This window comes from Leptosomus discolor, chromosome 9 (assembly GCF_034619465.1).
Source record: "Leptosomus discolor isolate bLepDis1 chromosome 9, bLepDis1.hap2, whole genome shotgun sequence".
In the NCBI taxonomy this organism is placed as follows: domain Eukaryota; kingdom Metazoa; phylum Chordata; class Aves; order Leptosomiformes; family Leptosomidae; genus Leptosomus; species Leptosomus discolor.
Window position 1 is genome coordinate 933572 of NC_141399.1, and position 12583 is coordinate 946154.

The following is a 12583-nucleotide window of genomic DNA, read 5'->3' on the forward strand; positions in this document are numbered from 1 at the left end:
GGAGCACAGGGGTGGCTGTCATGGGAGTGTGACTTGGCCCTATGACTGCGTTTAAGCCTGACTTGTCATCAAGTTGGCGGATTAAGGCAGACAGGTAGGGCCGAAGGAGGGGTACTTGGAGAAATTTTCAGCGAAAGTTTCGGTCTTCAGACCTCTCTCCCAGGAAACATGAGACTGGAGAATGACCTGGTGGGCCCTATGGGCTGGCAAAATCCTCTTGCACCTCAGCCGAGTGACAGAAAGCTACTGAAAAGTGTTCTCAAAAAAAGAGTCTTCTCCTTTAGAGTTTCAGAGGCAAGTCATCGTTTGACCGTTTATTGTTCGCTGGCACGTAGAGCAGAGGTTACCAAGCCTTCAGCTCCTTTATAAACCACGTAGCTCTTCTGCTTGTGGCTGAGCCAGCAAGGGCATTTGCCTCTGAGGAGCTCCTCCGGGTAGAAGCTGTGAAGCAGCCAGCAGCCTTTCCCTGTGCGGTTACAGTTGTCGCCTTCTGACAGCACAAACACATGTTGTCTGGAACAATGCCCTTAAATGCCGCCTATTCCTACCATTCTTCATTTAAATATTTTCTGTAACACCCTGAGGGCAGAACAAAATGCAAAGCTGTGTGGCAGAGAGCATTAAGTGTTAGGAGCTAAAATTTTCCGTGCTGCTCTGTCTGCCTCAGGCTGATATCTGCTGGAACGTGGTAGCGAAGCAGTTTACTGAAAGCCAGGTTAGGGGGAGGTACATTGCCTTTTCTCACGTTAAAATAAAGGCTTGTAATTGTTTTGTTCAGAAACTATAACACTTCCTTTGGCAGTGAAATTTAGTTTAGCTTGGCAAAACTATCACCATTGAAAACAGCATATTTATGGTGGGGAGCACTGGAAATTCTCCACAGTAGCTGGTGTTACAGCCTGCCTGTGAAACAGCTGGGTTCAGAGGTCCTTAACTTTGAAAAGAATCTGTCTGCCTTCTTTTTTTTTTTAACAGATTACACATGTAATTTCTCCCTGCATATTGTAGAAACCTAAGTTTTCTTGCAGATTCAAGATTTTTTTTAAAGTATTTTCTACTCTGTTGTCTTTGTGTAATCTCTCCAGTCTACTGAGATTGTACAATTGAGCAAAAAGCCTCCTGCCATTAATGAGTAATTACTTGTGAACAGATCAGAATGAAATACATTTGCTTGCAAAATTTTTTTTCTGTTCTTCTTAGTGGTCTATTGCATTAAGACAATAATGGGGTTTCTAGACACCTCTAACCTGTTAGCACCTATAGCCGCTTGACGTTCTTGGGTGATGGGTAGAATTCAGCAGCTCACTTGGCAGCAGTTGCGTAACTGCCGCAGAACAGACGTGCCGTTGGTATTTCTTTCGTGTAAGAGAAGCGGCTGGAGGTGAATGTCCTCTCTAACGTGGCCGTCTCACCAGGGGCAGGGAGAACTGGGGCCCCGAGATTTCTCATGCTCTCAGTCTGAGAGGACAAACTTGGTCCGTTCGTGCTGAGGTGGTGTTGGAGGTTATCGCTGCCGGGTCTGCTTCTTGCGGGGGTGCCCGCCGGCACGGGGGTGCTCAGACATGCTGCACTCCTGAGGAACCCGCCAGGGCTGGTTCTCCCCAGCACAGCTCTGGGGGAGTGTCCTGGTGTGGCTGGGACAGGACACTGGCCCGGCCGTGCCAGGCGGGCGGTAGCAGACTGGAGCCAGCCAGGGCAGGTGCCCTGCGTGAGCTCCGGGGGTAGCCCACACCCGAATGTCACGGGCAGTATGAAGGGGGAAGGTTGGCTGGGGAGGGGGAAGGTCTGGCCTGTGTTCCTCACGCTGCTCCTTCCCTTTCCCGAGGACTGCGCGGACCAGACGTTCTGGGCTGAGTGTGTACTTTGTTTTCCTGTTTCATGACATCTGTCCTTGCTTCAGCCTTCAGGTCTGCTCCTCTTGTCCCAGTTCCCCTTCCCAGCTGGGGAGGGTTCACGGGGTGGTGGAACACCTGCTATAGTTTAGGCCCTGGTACGGGCTGAGCACAGGCAGCGAGTAGGGCTGTGCAGCCCTGGCCTGGGGGTGCTGTGAGGTGGAAGGTGGGCAGGGGAGCCTGGATCTGTTCGACTGATTCACGTGGAAGTGGCTAGTGCTGTTGGAGGGAGCTCTTTGTTGTCACCCAGGATTTGACTTTCTTAAAATCTGTGTTGAAATTACTGCTGTGCTTCCAGTAAAGCAGGTTTCAGAACTGCTTGCTCGGTTAAAAAACACCTGTGGGCTTCGATGTGTGGTGTGTAAATTGTGGCATTACTGACTTTTCTCGTGCCAAACTTGTTTTGTTCCTCTTTCTTCTCACAACCTTGCTGCTTCCAGATTAAACTCAGAGATTATTTGCTGGCAGTGACTTGGGTACTTCTTTTCTGCTACTGTTGTTAAGCATCCTGTGAGGGCTGTCGGCTTGGATTCACCCTCTGGGAGGTGTCCTGAAGTACAGTGCTGCGGCCGAGTCTTGTGAAGCGGTTGGTGGGTGTGGTTTGACGGGTGGTTTGTCTGTCAAACTGCAGATGGAAGTGGACTTTATGGCACCATTTAGTTGCTGGGGTATGTGCTGGCTGCAGCAGATGTTCAGGCGAAGAGCTCACGTGATTTATTACCCTGGGACGTGCTTCAGGCTACCCCGGCTAGGAGCAGCCGTGGCTGCAAACAGGCCAGCCCTGCTCCTTGCTGCAGGGGCCTGGGTGTCGGGTGTTGGCAGGCTACATCTGTAAGTTCGTTCGTAATCATTCAGTTAATTTTTTTTTTTTTGGAAGACTCCTCCCCCCATATCACATCTCATTACATGATGTAATTTTTGAGTATTTAGATAGATTTGCAGTTCTAAGTGTTGAATTAGTGCATTAACGCTCCTGCTGCTTTTCAGGCTCCTTTGCAGAGAGTCTTTGAAATACAGCTGCTTAGGTAGCTCTTGCTGAATGGGTTAAGTGCTGGGACTGACCAGTAGTGATCTAGTAAGTGAATGTCTGTTTTGCTGGAGAGTGATGAAACCTTTTATGTCTTGAAGAGGTTGGGAAAGCTCATAGATAAGTAGAGAAAGTAGAATATTTTCAGGAATTTACTGTGGCAAAATTATGCTTGTGGCATATTTCACCAAAGAGTCTGTTGAAGCAGCCTGTGATGATGATACGACTTCCTTTTCCTGGGAAACATTTAAGCCATCTCTCAGTGTTCCAGTGCTGTTTCCCATCGCTTTTAGCATTTTCCATCAGCATCAGGTTGGTATTGTTTTGGGAAGGGGAAGAAACACCTGGGAAAAAGAGAGGATAGAGGGTTTGTCTGGGGCTATGCAGGAAGATGAAAGTGATCCAACGTTCATCATGGCGCAAAAAAAAAGCGGTGTGGGGGAGTGTGCAGTGCAGATGCACTGCTTGTAGTGGTGGTGGCAGAGTGTGGCTTCCGTGTCTTGTGTTAAAGAAATGAAAGTAAACATCTGCTTTTACAGAGGGACTGAGATTGAATGTTGAAAGATGGTTGCATAAAATACAGGGGGTTTTGCTACAATGGTAATCAATTCTGTGGAAGAATGGTGTGTTTTCAGTATTGTTGTATTGTGGAATAGTTTGCATGTATTGTACAAAAAGAAAATCTAGCAGTAAGGATGTTGAACTGCATTTGGAAGAATGTCTGTTTAAAAATGATGTATTTCCTTTTTCCAGATTGTTCCCTTTGTATACGCAAGTTTTTGTCCTACAAAACGCAGTGTCCAACGTGCTGTGTGGTAAGTGTTTCCCTCAGCTTGGCTTTTGGCGGGTCTCAGGACCTTTTCCCTTTGGACTGTGCTAAATAATTAATTCTGGTCATATATTGCCACTTTTCCTTTTGCTGAGCTGCTCTTTGGGCAAAACGTGGTGCTCTTGCAACTGGAGTCCTCCTGTTGCAGAGCTGCTCTTCTGTCGGCACGGGCAGAAGCAGATGGAGCATCAAACTTGGGTCTTGGCTCCGAGCTGAGGTGTACACAGTCTGTCAGGAAACATTTAACATTCCTTCCTAATTTGTTAAAGCACACCATCAGTTAAAACACGAGTGCTGAAAGTTACACACTTAAATTTTCTGTGATTGGGTGGCCTCACTTCACCTCTCAGGGAGTCTTTAGAAGTGCCTCCAGACCACCCAGTCCTAACACTTGCTGGCTGCGCTGTGCAGCCTTTTTGGGGACGGGAGGACTGTGTCATGCCCCAGGGAGAGGAGGCCTTTGCCGTGAGAACTAGGTTAAACGTGAGAAGCGCTAGAGGAGGGTTCGGCCTGCGCTGCAGGTGGGCGGTGGTTATGATCTGGCTGGAAGGACTTTTTTGATTAAAGAACACTGAATGCAATTTATTCTGGGCTTTAATCTAACTGTTCATCTGAAGCCAGTTGGGTTTATTGAACTCCTAACAATGGCTGGCTGCCCAAAAACAATGAATGGCGCTGCAGGAATATTGGCAAAATAGAAGTAATTTTCTTCTGTGTTTCTAAATCATGAACCAGACTAGACTTTTTCAGGACTGGAAAACAGATCTATTTGTGGCTTTGCCAGTTTTTAAACATTCAAACAAGTGCAGACTACTTGATGGAGTACGCTTTACTACTGCCTTCTTAAAAATCACAGGTATCGATATGAGCAAGACTAATAAAAACTTTGTAAAAAAGAGCAGCGGAGAGAGACAGCCGGAGATAAAAGTCAGAAATTGTTTAAAAAGAATGAATTGAATGCACAAGGCCATCTCATAATTCATATTTTCATTCCATAATCAGAAGATTAACATTTCCCTTCACCAGTTTTCATGCCTCAGTGCTTAAGGTTGTTATCACATTCATAGGACCCTTGGTTTGGTTTTCAAAATTATTAGAACTGGGCTACAATAAAGCCTCGTTGGAGGCCGGGTACACTGGATTTTGGTGCTTTAGCTTTATGCTTCATTTTTAACTATTACCTCCCATTTCCCAGACTTACAGTTCTCAGGCAGTTATTGTAGTTTGAGATATTTTTCAGGAACAAAGGTTGACACTTTATGCATCTTCATCCACATAGCAATTTAGTGGGGGGTAGTTGAGGCATTGATCCAAGAAACAAATTATTGATCACTTGAACATTTTCTGGTACTCGCTGTTTTCACTGCATTTGAATGTTTGTTTTGTTTTTTTTCCCCTTTTCTTTCTTTTTTTAATAGGCGGTCTCGGAATCTGACCTGAAAAATAACCGGACATTAGATGAACTAGTAAAGAGCTTTAATTCTGCAAGGTATACTGTGATTTTATGAATACTCCCTCTGTTTTGGCAGCTGGAAGGGCAGGTGTGACGTACTTTGTGTGGCCAGGCTAGGAGTCCTTGTAGAGGAGTGGTATGAGGACTGAGTGGAAAAAAGGGCGGTGTCACAGAAATGTCCAAGACTAATGTTTTTGCTTTTGGGAAATTCCTACCGTTCTCTGGCTGAAGGTGACTGTCTGCTCAGGTGATGTGTGGAGGTTGTGTAACCTTGTTTTGGTTCTGGTTAGCTGCCACGGAAGTTACAGTCTCTCCCAACAGGTAGGAGGTCAAACAGATGCGTCGGGATTCTACAGCGAAAGTGATGGTAATAAAGGTTTGTTTAAGATCCTTCCTGAGTGTGCTGGGGAGATTCCAAACAAAGATTTTGTCCAGTGGTAGTGGTCAACTTGCAAGAGAATTCTCTTGATGAGGTCATTGGGTGGGAAAAATGTAGGTATTGAGGGACCACAAATGTGAGTTTTCCTGGATAAGAGAAGTCATGGAGCAGCGTGCTTTCACTTGGATTTCTTACCTACTTTTCTGTTCATTTTTATTCATTTTTGATCTCGTCCATTTGAATGACAGGAATAACAGAATAAGCATGATTTGGTAAACGCCTACCACAGTGGATAGATGAGATTTCTTGTATTATCCCTCTGTTTTCTTTTGATTAGAAGCAGATCAGTGATTTGCTGGGTATTTTGTAGGTGCTCCTGTGTCTATGGGAGACAAATATGCTTTCATCTTTTCCTCTGAAATGAACTTGGAGCTTGAAGTCCATGATATTCTTGGCTTCGTAAGCGATAGGAAGCATAGTTCTGTTCATGGCTTTGTTTCTTGAGAGCATTTCTCTGTGATGAAGATCTCATCATCTGTATGACCACTATTCAATTGAGTTGATTTTATTTGAAGAATTGAAATTCTCTAGTTCCATTATTGTAGCTTGAACTCTGTCTTTGGTGTTTCCTAGTGATAAATGGATGATTATTTTTTTTGGTAACATCTAATTTTGTAGGGAACAAATAGTGCTGACTTGGATCCATTATGATATTGAATCTTAAACGTAATTTTTTTTTTTTGACTGCTTTAATGGATCAGTATAAATCTTACCGGTCAGAGTAGTTTAATTCCTTTTGTGGCTTGGAGTTCAATCAGTTTCTCCACGTACAGTTACATCAATAAGACAAAAACTACTGTGCCCTGTTCTGCACTGGGTGAGGTGGGAGAGAGCCAGTGCAGGGTTCTTTCTGGATCTCGGCAGGAAAGGCCTAACAACGACTGAGTTACTAAGAGAACTGCTGTAATAAGGCAGGGATACAGGTAGTGAGGAGATCTGGCGTCACTTCAGATGCTGGGCACACCGTGTTCATGCTTCTCTCAGCCTGGGATTGCGTTTGCTCTGCAGATGGCCCTGAGATCAAGGGGAACGCTGCTTGCCTGGAGAGCGTTAGGTGGTGTGACTGTCATTAAATCCTAACAGCGCTGCTGGTTGCTGCCCTGGCGATGCTGGTGCAGGACAAATCTGTCCCGTCCCTGCCCCCTTGCTTCCCCAGGTTTCTTTTTGGCCCTCCCTGAAACAAATCCGAAGTCCAGGGGCTGAATTTTGAAACGTGCTGAGCTCTTCAGGTCCCAGGTCCGTCCCGACTTGACTTGGAGCCTCAGGTAGTTTAGTGTTAATGAAAATTAGGCCTTAAATCTTTTCATTATTTCACAAAATGCAAACACATTTCTTAGGCCTGTAGGGAAAGAAAATGTTAATGTTGGTAGTACTTAGCGAAGTAAAAGCTGTGCTCCAAGGTCAGTGTGTGCATGGAATGGAAATCATTCTAAACAGACCCATTTATCCCTCTGCTCAGCGTTTAACAGAATTGGAGCCTTCAGGATAATTTCTGCGCGGTGGAGCACAATTTGTCTTGAGTCCTGCTTCCTCCCTGTGGAAGTGTGGGCTCTGATGTTTCCCAATAAAAGTGAAGATGTTGGGTCGTTCATTCAGGTTCTAGCCTGTGTGAGAGGGCAGAGGAGCAGTTTTGAATAGGCTTTAGTAGATCGGAGTGCACGTTGCCCTGCGGTCAGGCGCACACAGAGATCCTGAGCAGGGAAGGGGTTAAGGGAGCGCACTGCTCTGATCAATTCTGCCCCTGGGCTGCTGTCAGGGTGAGAGCAACCTTTGCTCAGCTTTCTCTGCTGCTTGTGCTGGGCTTTGCAGGCAGAATTCATCACTCTGACGAGGTCAGGAGAGCGGGATATGGGGCGTGCTATTTGTGCCATCTCTCCTTTGTGAACAATATTTTTGCCGGTTGCAATGAGGCTGGCGTCTTCAAAAAATAATAAGTGTAAGTTTTAGGGTTGAAATCAATTTTGTTGTTCTCTATTAAAGAGATTATTTTCATGAAAATTGTCGGTTTCTGTATCACCTAGTTAGAAAATTTAGCAATACAAATTAGAGTTATGCTTGCATAAATAGAAAACCAGTCCTAGCTGAAAATGATCTGTGGGTTTTTCATTCATAAGGAAGAAAAATATGTTTTTACTTTCAAGTGTATATCTTAGTTTCCTAATCGGGGTTACTTGACAGCTAGTGAGTCAGAGGAACGAACACCTCTGCTCTGAGCGCTTGAGCGAGCAGGTCCTGCTGTTTCTAATACAGCGATTAAACTTGCAGGAGGAGTGCAGAGGGAATTCCAAGGACAGAAATTGTCCTTTAGCACTGTTAGGACTGTCCTGTGTGAGCTGTTCCTAGGAAGATTCACGACTCCATCTCATCCCTGGAATTTATTTCTGTGGAAGCACTAGATTCCCACCTATTTTCTCTGCTTTGTATCTGCTTTGGTAAGGGAGGAGTAAACGGACCATAAAGCAGCAACCGGGGTCTTGACGGAGGAGGATGCTGGAATTTTTTTGTGGGTCTTGTACATGTGAAGAAAAGAAATTTTGTGTGATGTTTATACTGTTATTAAAGCATGCCTGGCAGAGAGAGCGTGCTCCGTACAGGCTGTTAGGGTGACGGTCCATTTTTGGTTAAACTGAAAGAAGGGTAACTCCCTGCCCTAACCCAAGCCAGACACTGAAGAGGAGTGGCCTCAGAGGAGGATTTGGTAGTGGTTACAACAGTGCCGGTTAGGACTCACTAACACCTTGTTGGTTCGTCTCTCAGCCTTTAAAGGTGCTGCTCCTGCTCGTGAACTGGGGTTTGTCAGCTGGGAGGCATTTGCTGCTCTCGTGCTGGGAAGGTGAAATGGGGTCCCCCTTTGGGAAGGGACAGCAGTCCGTGCTAAATGCTGAAGAGTGTAATGATGATGTTGAACACTGCATGCAAAACGCAGAGCTTTTTGAAAACTGGGCTGTCCCGAGGTTTACCGGTGGAATCAGTTTCTAGGAGAGCTGGACGGTCTGGTGGCGGTAGGGGGTGGACGTCTCCATCAGCTGCGTCCTACTCTCGGCTCTGCTGTCCGTCTCTGAATGACGGATGAATCTTCCAGTTGAGTCAGGCTTGTCTGAATCAGTCCAGAGACAACTATCAGAGTTCTGTGAATAACGAGAAATTTGAGTAATTCACTCGGGCATCGAGGGAGGGGAGCGGCAGTTGATAAAGGTACTGTTGGAGAGCCCAGGGCTGCACGGGGAGTCCCGGCGGTGCTCCGGTTCTCCCTTCCCTGGGGCGCCGGGGTTTGGGGCGCCGGTTGCCAGGGCCACTAGATGTCATCACGCAGCCAGTGAAGCTGCTTGGTGGGCCCAAAATACCACATTCTGGGAAAAGCCAGTCTGGGACTTTTCTCTTTTGAATTTAGTACTAGCATTTTCTGTATTTTCCCACCAAAAAAAAAAAAAAAAGCCATACAGAGATTCCATGTGTGTTTTGGCAAACAAGTTTTCATATTCCTGTCCTAGTGTTCTTTCCATTGATTTTGTGCCAACGTCAGATCCCTTCGGGAAGTCTATTCGTACGTCTTTATCCTTCAATACGAGGAAAACTCTGTATGATTATTTGTAGACCAATGGGGTAATTAAAGCAACCTGTATTATCAGATTATTGCTAGAATAGATTTTGGGTTTTGTATTGTTTTTTCTAATTTCTCTCTTTGTTTTATAGCAGATCATATTTTATTGAGACAACTGTTATTACAGAATCTGAAATTCCTGTTCTGAAAACTTCTCTGTTCTGGCTGCCTTTGTGCAAATATTAACAACTTGCATTTGGTCTGTTTGGGTAGTCCATCCTGCCAGGGCTGGAGCAACTTCTGAGCTCAGAAGTCTATCCTTTTGTACAGGACACATTGCTAAAATGCTGAGCTTCGCACTCTGAGCCTTTTGCTGTGTGCCTGCCCCTCCTTCTGCTGGCCACGGAGCTGCCTTCCTCCCTCCAGCCTTCCTCGGAATTGCTCAGCTGCCCCTTGCTGGCTTTCGCGGTCCATTTGGGTCCAGGCCCACGTCCAAACATGTGTTTTGGCCTGGTCGCCTTCCTGAGGGACAGATCAGACCACTAAAGACTCTGCTTCGGGGAATTTGAGGTACTATAAGCTGCGTTATTATGATACTTCCTGAGAAAGAAATGTTGAGAAAAAGATAAATAAACCTTAAGTCTGGTGAAAAGGTAAACTGATGGGAAGTTTGAATTTTAGGAGTGTTGTCAGCTAGGGTGAACACACTGAAAAACACATTTTAGCTAGTGAATGTTGTGGAAAGATAAACAGACGTAACTGGTGGTTACAAATTGTAGAATGTGCTACTTTGCAAGAGGAGAAGCTCCCAAAAGCCATAGGAAATGCACTGGAAAGAGGAGGGGGATCAGTTGTGTCCTCTAGATAATGGTTCAGGTATTTTTTCCTTTTGGGGCTATATTGTCCTTTATTTTATGGGAAAACTAAAGTGATACGGTGCCAAATGATGGCATTTCTGGATCTGTTTGATGTTCTCTGAGCCATGCAGAATTTAGCTTGCTGTGGCATAGGATGCTGGGCTTTTGTGTGAAAGTGGTTGCTTAACAGCCGAAAGCATAATATGATAAGACTATGTGTTGACTTTGATTAGCTGCTTTAGTGGCAGGCTGCCTGTTTGAAAACCTGGGGGACTCTGAAGAAATAGATAATTTTTACATAACCAGAGGATAAATTCCTTGTTCAAAAAGGTGAAAAAACGTTAAAAAAAAAAAAAATTGATCTTTGGTAGAACACCCAGCTGCATCCTTTTGGGGATTCAAGTTTGCTTAGGTGTATTAGGAATAAAAGACGAGTGATTTGTTTGCTTTTGAACTCGATTGTAGAATATAACCATCTGTGATGTGACAGGTCCTCTGAGGCTGCAGTTTGTTACCTTTCTGTTGGGAACACCGCGCGTTTATCTGCAGTAGAGCGAGATGCTCTGCCTGCCGGTTGTTGGTGCTCGCGGCCGTGTTGAGCGGCGCTACGCTGTCAGACCGTTCCGGTGCTTCTGGGGGACACCCACCCCTTGCAAACAGCCGCTGCGAGGCAGGAGTGGGCAGGGCTGTGGGGAGGCAGTCTGGTGGCGTTCCATTAACGAGCTCCTGAGCTCCCCGTGAAGTTGAGCCTGCGCCAGCAGTAGCTCGACCGCTCTGTGTCTGTGTCGGCCGGGGGATTAACCTCCGTAAAAACTTCCAGTCCATATCTAGGCATGAGCAGACAGGAAAACATAGCTTTGCTGCCACACTTAATTGCACTTGTTTGCACTGCTGAAAGCCAGAGAGTCTTGGGACAGAGGTGAGCTGCCACTGACAGATGTGGTCAGTACGTCAGTAGTCCAGGAAAGTCAAACTCCAGATCAGGCTGGAAGATAACCACTGCAGAGCAGCTTGGTGCGGTTGCTCACCAGGAACTTATCTTAAACTGGTATAGTTGTGGGGTTACCTGGTGACTTACATGAACCTGTTTTCAAAAGATATGGATACAGACAGTTCTTGGTTGTCCTTGTTGGACATGAAAAATCTTTACCTTAAAAGACTGACAAGTTTTCTCAGTAGTTATCCGATACTGAAATGGCTTCAAAAAAATGTGAGGGCATGGCTGCATTTCAGACTTCTTGTGGGTCTTGTGTCTTCATGGAAGTGCTGTAAGAAATAATGTTAGAGCAGTGCGCATTCTGTAGGTCCATCACCCGCAGTTGCCACCCCTCCAAACTATTTCAACTGTTATTTAGCCTTCCTGAGTTAAAAGCTTTGCAAGTTGAGGTCCCAGAGCTGTGCTGCTTCCACAGGCATGGTCAGCTCAGGGGCAGTGTGTCGTGTCATGATCAAAGCTGTAAAGCGGTGGCGTTTAAATCAAGAGCGTGCGCTTGCTGAGCAATGGCAGTTGTAAAACCCCTGGTGTTTGAGAAGGCTGATGTGTGACAGATGGGGGGGAGGAGGAGGAGGAGGAGGAGGACTCTGGTGTTACAGACTTGTTTCTGCTCTTTTGGGGCCACACGCTCGTGTCTGAGGGTGACCAGGCATCGTGTGCAGTGGTAACCAGCAGCGCACGGGGCTTGTCCCCCAGAAGAGGGGCTGCCATCAGCACTGCTCTGGGCTGTGGATGGCGGGGCGGAGGCACAGCGTGCCCTGCCGTGTAGAGCTTCTCAGACCCCTCCGCACCTCCAAAGCTCTCTCTGTGCCTGTCCCTCCCTCCGGTGTCACCCTGCTGCAGAAAGAAGCGAAGGGAAGGCCCTCCCTACCCCACTTGGGGACAGAGCATCTCCTAGAGGTGAACCTGCCTCCTTCATTCACTGCTGGACAGATGCTGCCTTTCCTTGAAGATTTTCCAGTTTTTGTAAGCTGCCCCAGTTTGCCAGAGCTTGTGGGTGGTAACATGGGGTTTTTTTGCAATTGCCTTTTTTTTTTTTTTTTTTTTTTGGTGGGTGGGACTTAGGATGCAGCAGGCTGGGGCTTGGCAGGCGGTGGTGGGAGCATGGCAGCAGGTCGGGGAGAAAGCTGAGGAGCACCGGGGCAGCTGTGCAGGCCCCGTGCTCTTGGAGAGCTCGACAGATGAGCGGCGTGCAGGTTGCCAAGGGGTGATGGAGCAGTGAATTACAGGCGATTAGGTTAACGACTGCGTGTGTGCTTCTGCTGGATGATAGGAGCTTCATTGTGACCCTCAGGATGGGGAGGACTCTTGGCAAAGTAGCAGTGGGTAAGCGTGGGACGTGTGGTTTGTCCGTCGTTGGTGTTGGCTGGGAAGGCCTTTGCTCTGCCTGTGGTGATACAGGAGAAAAGTGAACCGCAGGGTATGTGGGCAGGCTAGACAGCTGCACGGCTGTGCCACCTCCCTGCCAAGGCTGCAGGCTCTGGCTTAATTTATCTTGGATTGAGCTGTATAAAGTACATGGTAAAGTACACAGGATTCTGCAAAAACCCC

At 46.6% G+C, this 12583-nt stretch overlaps 1 protein-coding gene across 1 annotated transcript in view; it reads left to right on the top strand.

Annotated features, from left to right (window-relative positions):
• Nucleotides 1-12583, top strand: part of RAD18 (RAD18 E3 ubiquitin protein ligase) — a 53932-nt gene that overhangs the window by 1044 nt on the left and 40305 nt on the right. The window contains exons 3-4 of the mRNA XM_086470232.1: nucleotides 3673-3734; nucleotides 5167-5237. Coding sequence (XP_086326358.1) covers nucleotides 3673-3734; nucleotides 5167-5237 — 133 coding nt within the window. The remainder of the gene's footprint in view (nucleotides 1-3672; nucleotides 3735-5166; nucleotides 5238-12583) is intronic.